The sequence below is a fragment of the Topomyia yanbarensis genome, chromosome 3, assembly GCF_030247195.1.
Source record: "Topomyia yanbarensis strain Yona2022 chromosome 3, ASM3024719v1, whole genome shotgun sequence".
Lineage (NCBI taxonomy): Eukaryota > Metazoa > Arthropoda > Insecta > Diptera > Culicidae > Topomyia > Topomyia yanbarensis.
Genome location: NC_080672.1, coordinates 212,547,731 through 212,565,174, shown reverse-complemented (window position 1 = coordinate 212,565,174; position 17,444 = coordinate 212,547,731). Strand labels below are relative to the sequence as shown.

Genomic DNA, 17,444 nt, shown 5'->3' with positions numbered 1-17,444 from the left:
AATATGTTCATAAGTTCATTACATTTATTTTCAATATATTAATTGCATTTTTGTTCATTCTATACTTTTCATTCCTATTCCCAGATTAGAGATTAGAAACGATTTGAAATGTTATCTAAATTAGAATGAGTTTCAAAAAACTGTGAACCTACCAGACATGCCTGAACCATCAGCTAACTTGTGCCGTGTTGGACTAGACCATGTTATAGGCATATGTAACGTTTTCTGTAGAAAATCAATTTATCCAAAAGACATATAACATATAGCTCTAGCATGATCAATGTCAACTGATCTGATTAGCGGGAAATGACTTCGAATAATTTAAAAAATCAACAGGAGCACGCGGGATTTCATTTCGTCTGCAAAGCAACCAAGCATTGGTAAAATAACGACAACAGTGTAAATTTTTTAATCCGCAGCAGCGTAAATATGATTTTTCTAAATATAATTTGATGTACGGAAAAATCAACATATCTCGAAAACGGTACCTCGTATCTAAGTAAAGTAAGCGGTGGAAATCTTCCTTATAAAATTCTCAAAAAAAGGCTTGTCCCTTAGGAAGACTGCACGCCAAGATTGGTTTACCCGGATGAGACTCTTCTTAGGGCGAGTCCCCGAAGAAGATTCACCTAAAAGAAATTAATCAGAATCGAACTAGACAGGCTTATCAAAAATTAGCCTCCAAAAGTCGGGTAGACGACCCTATTATCAACTAGCAGCAATCATTAAAAAACCTCGTCACCCTCAGATAATTCGCAGTAAGAAATTCCCCATACCTAATATATCATCACTGGAACTGCAGCCACACACCACCAGGTGGCTCAACACGTTGAAAGCGAAGCTTTCACCATTCATCAAATTCCGCCAAGCGGAAGACAGTGAAACGAAACGAAAACTACACCGAACGAAGTAACGTAATCATACTTAGAACAAGACTAAACCTTGAGGAAGTACTACATGAATTTACAAACATTCCCTACATTTAAACTTAACAACATTTATTCAACGGTGCACTGAAAGAATTTCATTTACATTTAGGTTTGTATTTCTGCATGTTTAAAACTCTAGGCCTGACCAGCTGCTGTTGGTGCTGGATGCTTTAATCGGCCGGAAAAGTTGCTAGTTGATTTCCGGCGATTGAAGGAAACGGCTTGTAGACGGACCGTCCTTCCTTCCGGCGGCGTGACGGTGCCGAGTTCAAATTCGTCCGATGCGCGCGTGCTGCTTTCGTTCGTTCTGCCTCTTCTCTCGTTCGTCGGCGAGCTGTGCGAAATAGAAAAATAGAATGTCGTCTTGCTACGGCAAACGGAGTCGTTAGCACATGCGTGGGGGTCAATGGCACTTTACTTTGAGCACATTTACCTTTTTGTAACCTTTTGCACACAATTCTACGCACGTGGCTACTAGCTATTCACTTTTAGTGATTTATCTGACGGGAGAGAACAAAGTAATTAGCCTAGTTTTAAATACTATCACGTCACTTTTACTAACTTTGCACAAACGAAACCGGACAAACTACGCGCACTTTCACTGCGTTTGGCGGACTGGGACGAAATGGGCTAGCAGCGTTAATCCTCAGATTAGGGAAGGTAATTTCGTACGAACTTACAGGAAGCGCGTATTTTCCCGCAAATTTCTTCGGGCAAGTTCGGAAATCAACGACCTTACTAGCTGTTTTATTCTGTCAGCTAACCTTTGGCTCTATCTGTCCCTTTCCATCATGCATTCCAAACGAAGGATCGTCATGGTTTTCGTCTGCAGGAGAATCTCAACAGACAATTTTATTTCTTCCCCTCGCGGAAAGCAGTATTTGCTAGGGTGTTGCGCAAGAGTCGATCAACGGTAGGTTGTCTAACTCTTGGCAAACAAATCAGGCTGATTCTACTAAATTTGAAAAATATTGCTATATATGACATGACCGCTACATAACACCAGGCTTGTTTTACGAAAATTTGGTATTAGGATTAATACCAAATTTTCGTAAGGGACAATTTTACGAAAATGACTAAGACTAACAATAGAAAAAAACTACAACTACTATTTACAAAATGTTATGTAAAACTAATCCCAGGCTCGCCTTGAATACAGAAATACTGATGGATTAGACATTTCCCCTGCTGCGCTCTGGTAGTTCAGATATATAACACTCAAAGACTGCAACAAATCCCAAAATACTGGCATTGATACCAAAATATTGAAATTTTAGATCAAGCCGAAATCCCAACACTACAACATATATTGAGTTTCTTACGACTCTCAATGCAACCTAATTCCCAATGTAACTTCATGATTACTACAAGAAACAGGCTTATTGAGTTCCAGAACTACTCCAATCCTTACGTTGGAAAAGTATCCCTTCACTCAATTTACCGCACAGTTTTGTCTTTTGAAAGCACCTCAGAGCTCTTCCCTGAATAAACACTTTCTACTAGACAAAACGCAGAGCTGAACTTCTTAATTTCCTGTGCAGTGCCTCGAACGCCGAAATAGTTCTGCTAGTGAGAAATCTGCACATAATTCCCCCGCAAATATCTCCCGAAAATATCCCCCGAAAATCCCTCGAGAATATCCCCCGAAAATCCCTCGAAAATATCCCCCAAAAATATCTCCCAAAACAATCATTTTGGTTATGTATTAACGCCGGATGTATTCCGACAATACGAACATATACCCTAAAATGACCGCAAATCCCATAAATCCATCTTACGTTACATTTCCTATGTCGAAAAAAATTTTCGACAAAACGGAAATGCAACGAAAATGAAAAAGTATCCAACCCTATTAAAGCTCCCATAAACTCACGCATACACTGAACTACCAACCCGCAACGAAGAGAAACGCCAAACTAAAAAAAATATTGCAAGTGATGTGTTGTGTTGTGTGTTAATTGTACATTTTTCAGGTAAATTACCAAATATTATACCGGAATGTCTCAAAAAACGTGCAGATAAAACGTTTCCGAAAGACGGATTACGTAATGGAAGGTGAGCCAACTAATTTTTGTTGTTTTTCTTGTATTTTCAGGCTGAAACTGACCACCAAAGACAACCAAAACAAACCTTGGATGTAAGCTTGGAATGTGCCCATTCGGTACTGTACGATTTCGGACGACTGATTGTGGACAATTGAAGCGGACTATTGGTGAGTTTAAATGCTCTTTAATGTTTGCCAGCCTAGCTGACAAAACTTTTGGTACATTTCAGAATTGAAAGATGTCGCATGCAGCTGGACTAGACGTGAACGTGGACCACGGCACGGGGTCGGAACTATTTGGCGGGACTGGCGCTGGACGGACTGCTGTCATGCTGACCCAGAATTGTCTCAAACGGCCTATTTGAAGACAGCGGATGCCGAGAAGGGAAGTTGACTTCCAGTTAAAGGTAAGTGTGTGAACAAATTCTAATATTTCCTTTTTCCTTTTAGGAACAATCGGACGGCGGAACCCAAAATGTGAAATGGACCCCGAAGTATGACCCCATCATAAGAACCCACATTTAAACCGAGATTCATCATTTAACATAAATTCCTACATTAAACATTAACCCCAGTTAATCCCCAATTTTTTATATGTTTATATATATATATATATATATATATATATATATATATATATATATATATATATATATATATATATATATATATATATATATATATATATATATATATATATATATATATATATATATATATATATATATATATATATATATATATATATATATATATATATATATATATATATATATATATATATATATATATATATATATATATATATATATATATATATATACAGGGTGTTTGGTTCATGGTTAAGAATCTCTCGGGGGGTGATAGACAGCCATATTTGGAGAAAAAAAATTGTTCTACACATACCATCAAATCTCAACCGTTACAGAATTATTGAACTTTTTGTGTAAAAAACTTATTTGCCTTAAAATACCTCTAACTTTAAAAGTATACTTTGTATTTTAAATGTTTTAGTTCCATTCGAAAGGTGAGAAAATTTCGCATTGAGTGATGCCCTCACATGTTTCAGTTAATGAGTTTAAGTAGCTTTTTTAAAGTAATTTATTGAAAATTAAACAATTTTAAACGATTTTTCGTTCATTTCTTGAAAATCATAATAGTTAACCTCATCATTTTAATAATTCAGATTGTCAGTCTTAATGAGCTGCTTAGTTCGTTCTTTGACATGATACACTTACCTTTTCTTATTTTCATGATTTTGGGTTATTCAACTTGGATATTTTTATCTCATTTTCACTAGTACCAGCTCTAATTGAAAAATTATTGCACTTATTGTACTTTTTTTCTTTTTATTCGAGAGCCAGGAAAATTTTACAGTGAAAAATGTATTAATACCTTTCAGTTAAGTTATTTTGGTATTCTTTTAAAAGTAAATTAGTTTAAAGTTAGTGCTATTATTAGCATTTTCGTTAATTTTCTTAAAATAGTAAATAATAAACATCACCATTATTATCATGAAAATAATGCATCTCAGCAAGTTCTACAGTTGTTTCTTTGACTCCATTCAATTATTTCTTTTGGTTTCGACGCAAAATCGTTTTTATCACATCGTTTCATATGCAAAAATATCGATTTCGAACCCACTACATTTGTGGCGTGCTCATGCTGTGTTAACTATTAAATAGCAGCAAAATGAAAAGAGATATCGAAAAAGTGTCAAATAAAAAGTTATAGAGAACATTAAGGGGCATCAAATGAACAATAGTAACGATAAATTTTGTTGATTAATAATTAGAATAACTAAAAAACTCTCCAAAGAACACAAATTTTGAGTTATTTCGTTAGTTAAAAATCATTTAGTACATTTAACTAAAAGATATTTGTACATACACTGATAGGACATTTTCTCAGCTTTCCAATGAAATCTTGTAAATAACGATATGAAGCATATTTTTAGATTAGAGTCTTTTAAGCACTTGCAAGTCGGTTACAGGAAAAGTATAGTAATGAAATTACAAAGAAATGAGAAGAGATAGAAATATAACATCCAAGAACAAATTATGAATCGTCCTAAAACCCAACTTTTGGATAATGGATATTGCTATAATCATACTTCATTATTTCGAGAAAATTAGCAAAAACCTCCTCAAAAACACTAACTTTTAACTACTTTACAGCTAAAAGGTAATTAAAACTAATTACTTAAAAGATTTGAGAACACCATTCAATATGAAATTTTCTCACCTCTCGAATGGAACTGACACATTTAAAATAAAAAGTATACTTTTAAAGTTAGAGGTATTTTAAGACAAATAAGTTTTTAACACAAAAAGTTCAATAACTCTGTAACGGTTGAGATTTGATGGTATGTGTAGAACAATTTTTTTCTCCAAATATGGCTGTCTATCACCCCCCGAGAGATTCTTAACCATGAACCAAACACCCTGTATATATAATAAACAAAACACTTAAATAAATAACAAAATAATAAATAACAAATAACACATAAAAATGAATTTGAAGAAATATACTATAATTTGAAGTACTAACATAGATATAAGGAAACATTGTGAACTACAAACTAACATTACTTATATCCAAAAAATAGTATTTACAAAAATTTTATACATTGGGTGATCGTGCAAAGGCACAATCCCCTTTCTTCATCCTTGAACAAGTCTCGTATAGGTAGTTAACAAGGTATGTGTATCCCGATGCAATACAACCTGTGTTTTTTTTCAAACATGGTTAAATTTCCAGGAACACTGCTGATTTCTTTAAATTGCAACGCTATTCAGCTAAAATAATTTGTTACTGACAGCTCGATTTGCTCGGGTTTGCTCAACATCGCCTGTAGGACTTCTGAGTCTTATTTTACGGTCAACGTTTAAGATTCCCCTGTCTTAAACTCACGCTTTGTTGCTTCTCGTGGAATTTTCGCGGTACTCCTCATCAACGCACTGGTGGCTCCGAGTTCTTGGTTTTGTAGCTCATCGTCCTGATGAAATCAAGGACTCGCTCTGTCTTCTGGTCGAGGGGAACTTGTTCGTTCAGTAACAATGTTTTATACTCAAGAGTGCTGCAACTCAAGCAGATCTAAAATGACCATAATCCAACACGTTCGCAAAGTTCTTCTTGAGCTAGAATGAAGATCTTAGCAACAAGGATGCCCCGAGTAAATGAAAGTTCTTGTGGGGGTGCAGTGTCTGAAGGACAGTGCTAACTTTACGAACTGCGGTACAGTATTTTCTGCAACCAAAGCAAAAGCATCGGTGCGTTGTTTCAATCAGTAAATATTGAGAGGTACATAGCTTGACTTTTTCAGTAGATCGGATATCGGGGTTACGATGCGGCTGTAGTCCCGTATAAAACGCTGGAAGAACGCTGCCAAACCTAAAAGTCTCCGAATGTCCTTTACGTTCTTCGGACGGGCATAGTCGAAAATTGGTGAAATCTGCGCATTGTCAATCGATACGCCGCGCTCCATCAAAAGGTACCCGAGGTATGACACCTGTTTCCTGCAGAATCTACTTTTATCAAGCGAAATCGTCAGATTTGCCTTTGCCAAACGTTCTGCTACTATTTTCAGCAGTCTCACATACTCACTGAACGAATTCGTTGCTATCACGTCCAGATAGACGAAAACGTTTGGTTCGAGATCGAAACCGATTACCCGGTCCATAAGCCGGCACATCGTGAACGGTGCGTTTGTTAAACCAAACGGACAAACTTTGAACCGAAACAAGCCTTGCGGTGTGCGGAATGCCGTATAGTCTCTTGATTCTTCCTTTAGAGGAATCTGGAAATAGGCATCCTTCAAATCCACTACCGAATAATACTTCGCCTTCCCTAAACGATGAAAGATCTCTCCCATGTTCCTCATCGGGTACGAGTCTTTCTTAGTCCAGGCGTTTTTCTTGCGAGAGTCCAGACAGACTCGTAGTTTACCATTCGCTTTCCGAACTGGTACTAAAGCGCTGGCCCACTCGCTCGAACACTCTTCGATAGCATCCATCTGCTTGTATCGTTCAATCTCAGCTTCCATTTCCGCTTGTACTGCTGGTGAACACGGATACCATGGCTGTCTTCTCGGTTTCGCTTCTTGGGTCAACCGAATCTCGTGCTGTTGTGCATGGAAATTGCTTGATTGCTTCAATCAGCTCCTTTCGTTCGACGGATGTCAGATCGTGTTCCGTTTCTACCGTCTCCGGAGTCGTTTTTGAAGGTTTTGGTAGCTCTAGAGCCGGAATATCCAACGTCACATCAGGGTCAACATTCTTCAACACGGGTAGCGTCTCGATCGGCAGCAAGGTGAATTGGGTCGTATCCACTATTCCATTTTCCGTTGGAGTGGTCTCAACAGTGGCCACTCGTTCGAATCCGTGCTCTCCCTCAATCAACGGCTTGATTCCGAACGATTTCCAGAAGTTGTATTCCAGGATCAGCTCTCTACAAATATGCGGTACCACTAGCGTCGGAATCACTCTGGTCATTCCCCTGAATACCATCGGTAGCTGTACGAATCCAAGACATTCATGTACGGTTTTATCGGCCGTGACAATCTTCAGCGGGCTACGCTGCATCGTCAAGCCATATCTTTTGGCAATATATACTCGTTACACTGACACTTGCGCCAGAGTCGAGTAAAGCATAGTATTCGGTGTCAAAAATCTTCACGGTCACGTGAGGGCTGCGCTCGGTGTGGACCCTTACCTCACACACCTTCCGAAACAAGTCCTCAAATCTCGACAAACATATGATTACGGCCTAAAAGCCAACTGTCAAAATCCACTTTGAATGGAAATTCCAGACAAACCGTTATTAGTCGAACACAGTTCACAACAGTTTATGAAAGAGAAAACTTTTCTCTTTCGTTTACTACCAACATCTGTGATTGGCGTGTAACGGTTTGTCCGGAATTTCCATTCAAAGTGGATTTTGACAGTTGGCTTTTAGGCCGTAATCATATGTTTGTCGAAAAATGGACTAGAACTGGGAACATCGTTCGTCAGCGGAATGCTGTTGTTCCCTAGTGCACATTCCTGACCTAGTTTCCCGATGGATTACCTATCTTGTCCCGGTCAATCCGTGGGTGGTTTTCACAGGTCGTCGTTGTCTTACCGGGTGTTCCGCAGATGTAGCAGAACAACTGCTTCTCCTGTCTGCATTTTCGCCAAATATGTCCCGTTCTGCGGCAATTCCAGCAAAAGGGACCATTTGTCTGTTCGACTGCCGGCGTGGCATTGGGTTGTTGAGCACGCGTTACCGATTTGGACTGATCCTTTGCCCGCCGATCACCATCGAACCTCTTTCCTAACGCGTGCACCTCTTCTGCTTCGGAATAGGATCCCGTCGACTCTTCAGCCTCGATGTTGTGTAGGGTCTACGTCGTGTTACGTGTCGGTCCTTCTCGACACTGTCTGAGTGCCGGATCGTTCGCATCGATACGGTACGCATAGTATTCGAGCTTGCGCAAATCTCGTACAGTTCTGCACGCCAATTTGGAACGGAAGCTTGTTCAACCTCTCTATCTCCGTCTTAAACGTCAAAAACGGCTCGTTCCTAAGTTGTTTCCGCTCGTAAATTTTCTGACGATTTCCCTGGTCCTTGTTCGGGTTGCCGTACATGTAGTGGATTTTCTCCTCGAAGTCCAGCCAATCTAGGAACTCGTCAGCGTAGCACAAGTACCAATCGTAGGCATCTCCCCATAATATGGTATGCACTCGTTGCAACAGGATGTCATCTGCGATCCGGTTCATTCGCGCTAGCCTACGAATATTATGGAGAAAATTTTCCAACGATCGATGACGGGGGTCGCCACTAAAAGTTAGATGCCATTTCTCCATACGACGGTCTGCGTCCTGAATCTCGCGATCCCCGATTCGTCGATTCGCACGACATCTTGGGCGAAACTCTTCAGCGTCATACCCATCTTCGTCCTCGCTACTCTGCAGGATTACTGCACTGTGCCTTCGATGCAGGCCACCGGTGGGATTACCTCGACTATTCCACTGAGAAAAACTCCGTCTGTCGCTACACCGTCTATCAGCTGGATCCTCCCGTTCATCTATTCTCGTCTCCATACCATACATTCTGCTCAACCGTCGCGCTTGCTCCTGACCGTCTCGTGCATCGTAGTACGAACGGTCGCTTACTGTCTCCATCCGTCGTTCGACTGATTCCCTTCGAATCACTCGTCCTCTATCGGACTCATTCTGTCTCGTCAGTGGAATACCGCTATATCGTTGTTGTGGTACCTCTTCTCTCTGCCTGCGTTCGGTTTCTGGACGGTTGACTAAGATGTCGAACTCCATTCTCCCCATCTCAGGAACTTGAAGCCCTCGATTGGAAGGGTTGACGAACGTCGTCGGATCCGGTATCTGGGTTGCCAGTCTAAATTCTGCCAATTCTCGCATCAACTCACCCACTTGCATTTTCAGCATTCTGTTTTCGTCGTTTAATTGGTTTTCCCACCTCAGTTGTTCGTCACTTGCCGTTTTGGGAATAGCTCCAAGGGATCGCTTCGAATGCTCATCAGACCACCTGTCCTAGCGTTCTTGTCCGTCGTCCTGATGCCTTTCGTCTTTCCCGTCATCTTTCCCTGACTCCAATGCCATCTGCTGATTATTGACAACTTCTTCTGAGTGAGAATCTTCGAAACCCTTCTTCCCACTAAATTTGTTCAACGCACTTCAAATTTCCCCCACGAATTCTTTACGCATGGCTTCGGATCCGGGATCCTCGGCGATGCTTCGGGCGACCGTAAGCGCGTAATGTTTCAAACGGGAAAAACACCTTTCATCTGGACCTTTCTCCAACTTCCCTCTCAAAACATCGATTATGCTGGACACGCGATCGAACTCTTGTTCGATAGTAAACCGCGGCGCATAATCCCGATGATCCCTCACATCTTCGTAAAAAGGTTTCGTAACAGTCGGTATTTGGCTTCCGAATCAATTTTTGTTTCCTCAACCTTACCACGAATCATGAGCTCGTAATCTACTTCCTCATTGGTTAAGTGGCCAGCTCTCGAAAACTTAGAAGCCATTTTGGTTTATATTTGATTATGTATAAAATAATAAATAGTATAGAAAATGTACAAAAAATGGTAAATATAAACCGTTATCTCTAATAAATGTTCCCACACAACGATAACATCACAAGAATATTCCTTAGAATCCCAAAATATTTCCGTATCCTCAATAAATTTCTCCAAAATAATATGCCTGATGATATTTCTCCAAATAAACGGTTTCCAAAATATGTTACGATACCCTAAATACTACATAATTTACAAAAAATGAACCTAGACTAAATATGTACATAAGAACGAAAATGACGAAAACAATCATAACTTCAACAATATTCTCCAAATATACTTCAAGAATTCCGAAAAAATTCTGCAGTTGGGCGCCAATTTGTAGCCAGCCCTGGTCGATCCCTGGCAAGCGTGCAGCTTATGCGCCACTTCCCTTAGGAAGACTGCACGCCAAGATTGGTTTACCCGGATGAGACTCTTCTTAGGGCGAGTCCCTGAAGAAGATTCACCTAAAAGAAATTAATCAGGATCGAACCAGACAGGCTTATCAAAAATTTGCCTCCAAAAGTCGGGTAGACGACCCTATTATCAACTAGCAGCAATCATTAAAAAACTTCGTCACCCTGAGATAATTCGCAGTAAGAAATTCCCCATACCTAATATATCATCACTGGAACTGCAGCCACACATCACCAGGTGGCACAACACGTTGAAAGCGAAGCTTTCACCACTCATCAAATTCCGCCAAGCGGAAGACAGTGAAACGAAACGAAAGCTACACCGAACGAAGTGACGTAATCATACTTAGAACAAGACTAAACCTTGAGGAAGTACTACATGAATTTACAAACATTCGCTACATTTACACTAAACAACATTTATTCAACGGTGCACTGAAAGAATTTCATTTCCATTTAGGTTTGTATTTCTGCATGTTTAAAACTCTAGGCCTATCTTCTAATACTGTGTGCGTGTTTCTCTCCCTACTGTGCTCATTGACGTGCTTGTGCTTTTCTTCTCATTTCCAAAATTTTGTGACGTCACCTCACGGCTTCAGCGCTCAACGGATATCGCTTTGCACCCGGGTGGCTTAATTTATCAAATGGTTGTGTGTGTGGCGTTCATGAATTGCGGACTAGAACATAATGGCCGACACACAACCTCAGTTCATGGACGCGTCCCTAACTATCGCCATCCGTGGACGACTTCTCGAGCGTTTTGCGCTCTGGCGGCTTAAATCACTGTGGCGTTCTCCCTGGACGCCACCCTTTACTCTTTAATATCAAAAACGATACGACTACCCAGTCTCTGCTACTGTTGGTGGATGCTACTGTCGATCGTTCTGCTGCGATGACGGGCGATGATGGGCGATCACATCGATAGGCCGCGCCGGTTTCTGACCAGCTGTTGGTGCTGGATGCTTTAATCTGCCGGAAAAGTTGCTAGTTGATTTTCGTCGATTGAAGGAAACGGCTTGTAGACGGACCGTCCTTCCTTCCGGCGGCGTGACGGTGCCGGGTTTAAATTCGTCCAATGCGCGCGAGCTGCTTTCGTTCGTTCTGCTCTTCTCTCGTTCGTTGGCGAGCTGTGCGAAATAGAAAAATAGAATGTCGTCTTGCTACGGCAAACGGAGTCGTTAGCACTTGCGTGGGGGTCAATGGCACTTTACTTTGAGCACATTTACCTTTCTGTAACCTTTTGCACACAATTCTACTCACGTGGCTACTAGCTATTCACTTTTAGTGATTTATCTGACGGGAGAGAACAAAGTAATTAGCCTAGTCTTAAATACTATCACGTCACTTTTACTAACTTTGCACAAACGAAACCGGACAAACTACGCGCACTTTCACTGCGTTTGACGGACTGGGACGAAATGGGCTAGCAGCGTTAATCCTCAGATTAGGGAAGGTAATTTCGTACGAACTTACAGGAAGCGCGTATTTTCCCGCAAATTTCTTCGGGCAAGTTCGGAAATCAACGACCCTACTAGCTGTTTTATTCTGTCAGCTAACCTTTGCTCTATCTGTCGCTTTCCATCATGCATTCCAAATGAAGGATCGTCATGGTTTTCGTCTTCAGGAGAATCTCAACAGGCAATTTAATTTCTTCCCCTCGCGGAGAGCAGTATTTGCTAGGGTGTTGCACAAGAGTCGATCAACGGTAGGTTGTCTAACTCTTGGCGCAAACAAATCAGGCTGATTCTACTGAATTTGAAAAATATTGCTGAATATGACATTACCGCTACAATGTAATTAACAAGTAGTACATTCATGTAAAATTTAAGAGAAATTCGACAATAAAAGCTTTGCCGGTACACCATTCCAACAAAACACCAAATTTCGCATCTTAAAAAATACTAAAATGTAGCTTAGACGATGCTCGAGTTTTGTATGTTTTCCTTTTTTCGATTTTTTTTACTGGCGATTTTTTTAAAATCGGCAAAGCCCCGCGAGCTGTTTTCTTTAAGTTTCCCCTTAATTGACCCCCTTTGAAACCAGTTTGGCCTTACCAAGCCGTAACGTGGGTGGCGTGAAAACTACCAAATAAGGGTTGAAAACAGCTTGAAGCAACATATGATGTTGCCCCAAGACTAACTTGGATAGTTCCATCGAGCTTAGTTTTCATAACTTACATAACTAGACTCGCTGTTCTCCATTCACCCACGATTTTATGAAACCTATTTGTAGCAGATTTATGAATATGTTCTCTCGGTGTGTACTCTTATTTGACAATTTGCGTTCGAACAGTGGGCACGCTTACGATCGAAATCTAGTACCATAATCAAGCACTTGGTCGAATGCGCTACGTAAAGCCGCAATTTAGTCGAAACGACCTCAAAAAGATTCCAGTCAAGACATTCGAATGGAGATGCGAAATGCCACCAATTGTTGTATGTTTATAGTTGTTTAGCTGTTGGATACCAACTTATCTCAGACATAATACTGGGGAAACCGATATGATGAAATTTAAAATTTGATTCACGACCGAAGAGTAGCTTAATGAAATTCTCAAAATTGGTTTATACCTGGCTTGTATTCGATTTGTATGAATAATGTAGCCTTACCTTTTTGTTGGCTGTTTACAGGGATAACCTTGAGGTGTTTGATATTAAACGGTCCAGTTTGAAAGGTAGAAGGTACAATAATCTGTTGCGTGACTATATGTCTGCCTTGACTGGCCAGCACAACACGTTGCATTTGTTGATTCATACGAATTCCAACTTTTGAGACCGTCTAAATTATTAAAATATGAGTACCATGTCAAAACTTGAATAATAATGTACCTCTTCTCCTGATGTCGCTGCGGATCCTTTCAATGATAATGTGTTAAATAATGATTTTTCTTGGTGATCGGGCGATACTCCTTTTACACTTATGTTGGCGAGATGGTGGACCGATGTGGGCACACTAGTAATTGCTACATCACCACTAGGTTGTTTAGAAAATGATAATTGCATTTGATTGTGTTGTCTTGGCACCGTCCGCATTTTCATCAAATGATTGCCCAGCAAAAGTTTCTGAGATACCGAACTGTTAGCCTGTTTCGAGTACATAAATGTATTTTGTATAACTAATTAAAAGAAAATATACCTGAGATGTTATATTTCCTTGAACATTCTTTGTCTGCTCGCTGTATCTAATGTTGAGCAAGTTGCTGGGAGATATTGCTTTCTGAAACCCTATGTTGGAGCTTTTTTGTTGAACTGCATCTATTTCAACAGAAGATTTGCTTGCAATTAAAATAGGATTATCCTCGATAAGCCTCAAATCCGAGTGAGAATTGATACAGCTGAAATAAAATAAATAGTATGGTATGAGACATTTCTTTCATCACTTTCATTATTTTGCAGAATTTATGTGCAGTAATCAGAGCATTTTGCTCACGTTCTTTATCAATTAATCTGATGGCACTATATCCGTGCTATATGCAGGATACAACAGTTCTTCCACACCAGAGTCCTTCAATTTGTTTCGGGTAGTGATAGACAACTGCAAAATAAACATTTAGCCTTCATAGTACCAGCTTACAGTTTTTCTGAAATTTTTACTTTAATTTTGACCCCGGCTATGAAATCATTCGGAATCCCCGTTGGGTATATCACGCATCCAAGTGGAGTTTTGAAGAAACATTTTATAAGTGTAAGATGATTTTTTGCAATTGGTGTAGTATAATACAGTATTAAGGCGTCCTTTACAAAGACTATATGCTATATATAGGGGACGGTGAGGAGTTGTGAACATAGTTTTGTTTTCGGAGTATAACTACAATGAACATTAATCGATTTTCAATATTTGAACTGGTCTTTGTAAAGGGCGCCTTAATACTGTACTATATTACACCCCCAAATAATAATAAAAATAAACGAAAATTAAACAAGTTATATTATACGCAATGTCCATCCTACTACGCTACATTTTTACATTTCTTACAAAAGAAATGTATAGGATTCGCTCAAACTTTGAAAACTTTTTCCGAGGCCCGGAGGGCCGAGTTTCATATACCAATCGACTCAGCTCGACAAATTGAGACAATGTCTGTATGTGTGTATGTATGTATGTACAAAATGTCATGTAATTATCTCAGAAATGGCTGAGCGAATCTTAATGTAAATAATTTCAAATGAAAGGCCTAACTCTCCCATTTGACACTATTATTTTTGTTTTTCGATATGTTGTTTACTTTCTGAGATATTGGCAGTTTTGTCAAAACATGGCTGGTTTGATGCAAATAACATTCGAACAAGGCAACCATATCGCGTAAAATAAACAGAAACAAAATGCTTATGAAAATACCTTTCTAACAAGCTATAGATTGTCAAAATCCGTTCACGAGCAGTGGAGATATTAAACATTTTGTATTTTCATTCTTCGCTTACCAATTTCCACTAACTAAAAATGAGATTGTTCCATACAGAGTATTGCTTTACTGGTTTTTTAGGGTCAAAACTAAACCGATTTTGAATATCAGGGTATGCAAACACATCTGCGTGATTCAAGGATTTTGATTCCGAAAACATTTTGTGAATTTACGTAATAATCAATTACCTATTTCTCAAAAATTATTTGCGAAAAAATACGACTTGTAATTTCAAGAATGTTCGTGTCTTAAAGCAGTCCAGGGGCACTTTCAATACTAAATGGCTTTTCGATTAATTCAAATACTTATTAGTTTGAACCATTTCTTTGCAATGGTATTGCTTTGTAGAGGACTCATTAACCCATATCTCCAGAACGAGAGTTCCGAACGAAACAATTCGCAAGTAATAAGGATGGGTGGAAAAAGACTGCATTGTAATCGACTGCATGTACGAGTTTTATGCCATCGACAATAATATAATTGCCAACATAGCCTGGACACTTGACACTCTTTTCTAGATATTTCAATGCGAATGAATACTATTTACAGGTGGCCTTTTCTCAGTTTACTATTTCTAATTACGCGTTAAAATACTGGACCTAAAAATTCCATTCTATACAAAATCATTTTTCAGATGTCTGTAACCAAAAAGATATCTTTTAATTCCAAAACAAATTCCTGATTTCTAGATTTTCTGATGACTAATTAAGGAACATCAATAAAGTAGAAACACCAGATAAACCTAAAAATTCCGTCAAGAAAAGAAGAACGAAAACGTGCTCTTTGCAATGGGATTTGCAAACATTTCAGAATATTCTGAAACAATGGTTTTGGAATTCGTGAAATTCGTTTTATTCATTTACTTCATTTCAATAACTTTCTTAAAATATTATTATATATTCTCATTTTTTCCAACTCATTCCTTTAATGTATTATATTCGTTTGGTTTATTTTTTGCATTTTAAATATTTGACTAATAATAAATATATGATCATTTCATTTAAAGATCTTTTGCATTTGGCAATGTTTTTATTTATTTTGTTTATGTGACCCAATTTTATCTATTGTATTCATTTAATTTTTTGTATGCATTCCGATCAGTTTATTATCTTATGTATCTTATTCAAATTATTCATTTAATTTATTTTATTCACTTTTTTCTAATATTTTTTCTGATATTTTGCCGGTTCACACTTTTATTCATTTTAATAATCTGACTAATTTTGTTCAGTTATTCACTTTTTTCATTTCATCTAGAAAATTAATTAGATACAATATAATTTCTTCTATTAATTCTATTAATTTTTTAATATCGCTGATTTTTTCATTTTAATAATTTAACTGCTTAAAAACAAACAAAATGAAAAAAATGATAAAAAGACAGAAACCATTTTGATTGCGATAAAAATTCTTTATTTTGTTTATATTATTCATTCCATTCATTTTTTTGATTTTATTAACTCTCTGTTTATCCTGTTATTTATGAACAACATTTTCAAATAACTTTACTGCCCATGCTCGCAAATCAGTCCCATAAAGAAAGAAAACGGTACAAATATGCGTTCATGGGCAGTATAACTTTGGGTAAAACTAATAATTGTGACAATCACCGTTTATTTGAGCGCTAATAGTTACAAGAAAGATCCGTAGAACTCAAGTTATTGCAATTGCTTTGATTGGATTTCACTAGAGCAGTGCTGCCATAGACATTTCCAGTTATCGGTGAAAAATTGTATTTTGATATATCTTCGTTTTCTTCAAATATTTTTGAAAACTGATAAATCTTATTAATTTGGACTGCTTTCGGCTACCTTTTCTGCCCAAACGAACTATTGAAAACTTTGCAGGAGATGTGTATTAAGGATTAGTATGTAAAAATTCAGCAGCTTCTAACACTGCTAGAGGAGCATCTATCTTGATCAAAACAGGTTTTTCGTGTTTCTTTACTCTAACACTTTTAAGAAAAACGGTTTTGGAACCCTATATATACGACAAAATAATTAGGTATGAAAGAGTTAATTTAATCCATATAATTCATATTAGGGTAAAGTGGGGCAAATCCGACCGTTGGGTAAACCCGACCCCCTCTGTTATCGAAAATCGAAAGCACTACGCGAACTAATATCAATGTTGTCGTGTAGAGCATCGAAAATAATTATAACGGTGGTATGACAGCATTTTACCGCTAAGAAACCGACCGCTTTTTTGCTAAGAAAATGATTATTTTTAAAATTGGAATATATTTTTATTGTAATTTTTTATTATTTTTTACACAATGGTTCATAATTACAAACGAAAGATACAAAAACGTGATGAATATAGTATTCGTCTGGTAATTGCTCCGAGAAAAATGGGAATATCTTTACGTACTACTGCTCGTGATTTTGACATTCCAAGATTGACATTGAATTCCATTTTCTCCATGCTACAATTCAATAACATAACATTCATTGATTTATTTTCAATGATCAATGCATATAATTTGGGTAGTATCTATACTAAATCAACCACCCCACCATTTTTGAAAACAGCAAAAATGAACGTTTTCGTAAAACACTTGTATCTCAAAGTT

General features: G+C 38.2%; 1 protein-coding gene across 4 annotated transcripts in view; it reads right to left on the bottom strand.

Annotated features, from left to right (window-relative positions):
* Positions 1 to 17,444, bottom strand: part of LOC131693122 (uncharacterized) — a 1,060,243-nt gene that overhangs the window by 235,956 nt on the left and 806,843 nt on the right. For 3 of the 4 annotated variants that reach the window (XM_058980688.1, XM_058980690.1, XM_058980692.1), the window contains 3 exons: positions 13,606 to 13,804; positions 13,299 to 13,553; positions 13,080 to 13,248 (listed from right to left, as the gene is read on the bottom strand). In XM_058980688.1, the coding sequence (XP_058836671.1) occupies positions 13,080 to 13,248; positions 13,299 to 13,553; positions 13,606 to 13,804 (623 nt within the window). The remainder of the gene's footprint in view (positions 1 to 13,079; positions 13,249 to 13,298; positions 13,554 to 13,605; positions 13,805 to 17,444) is intronic. The other variant, XM_058980689.1, reaches the window with a different exon arrangement.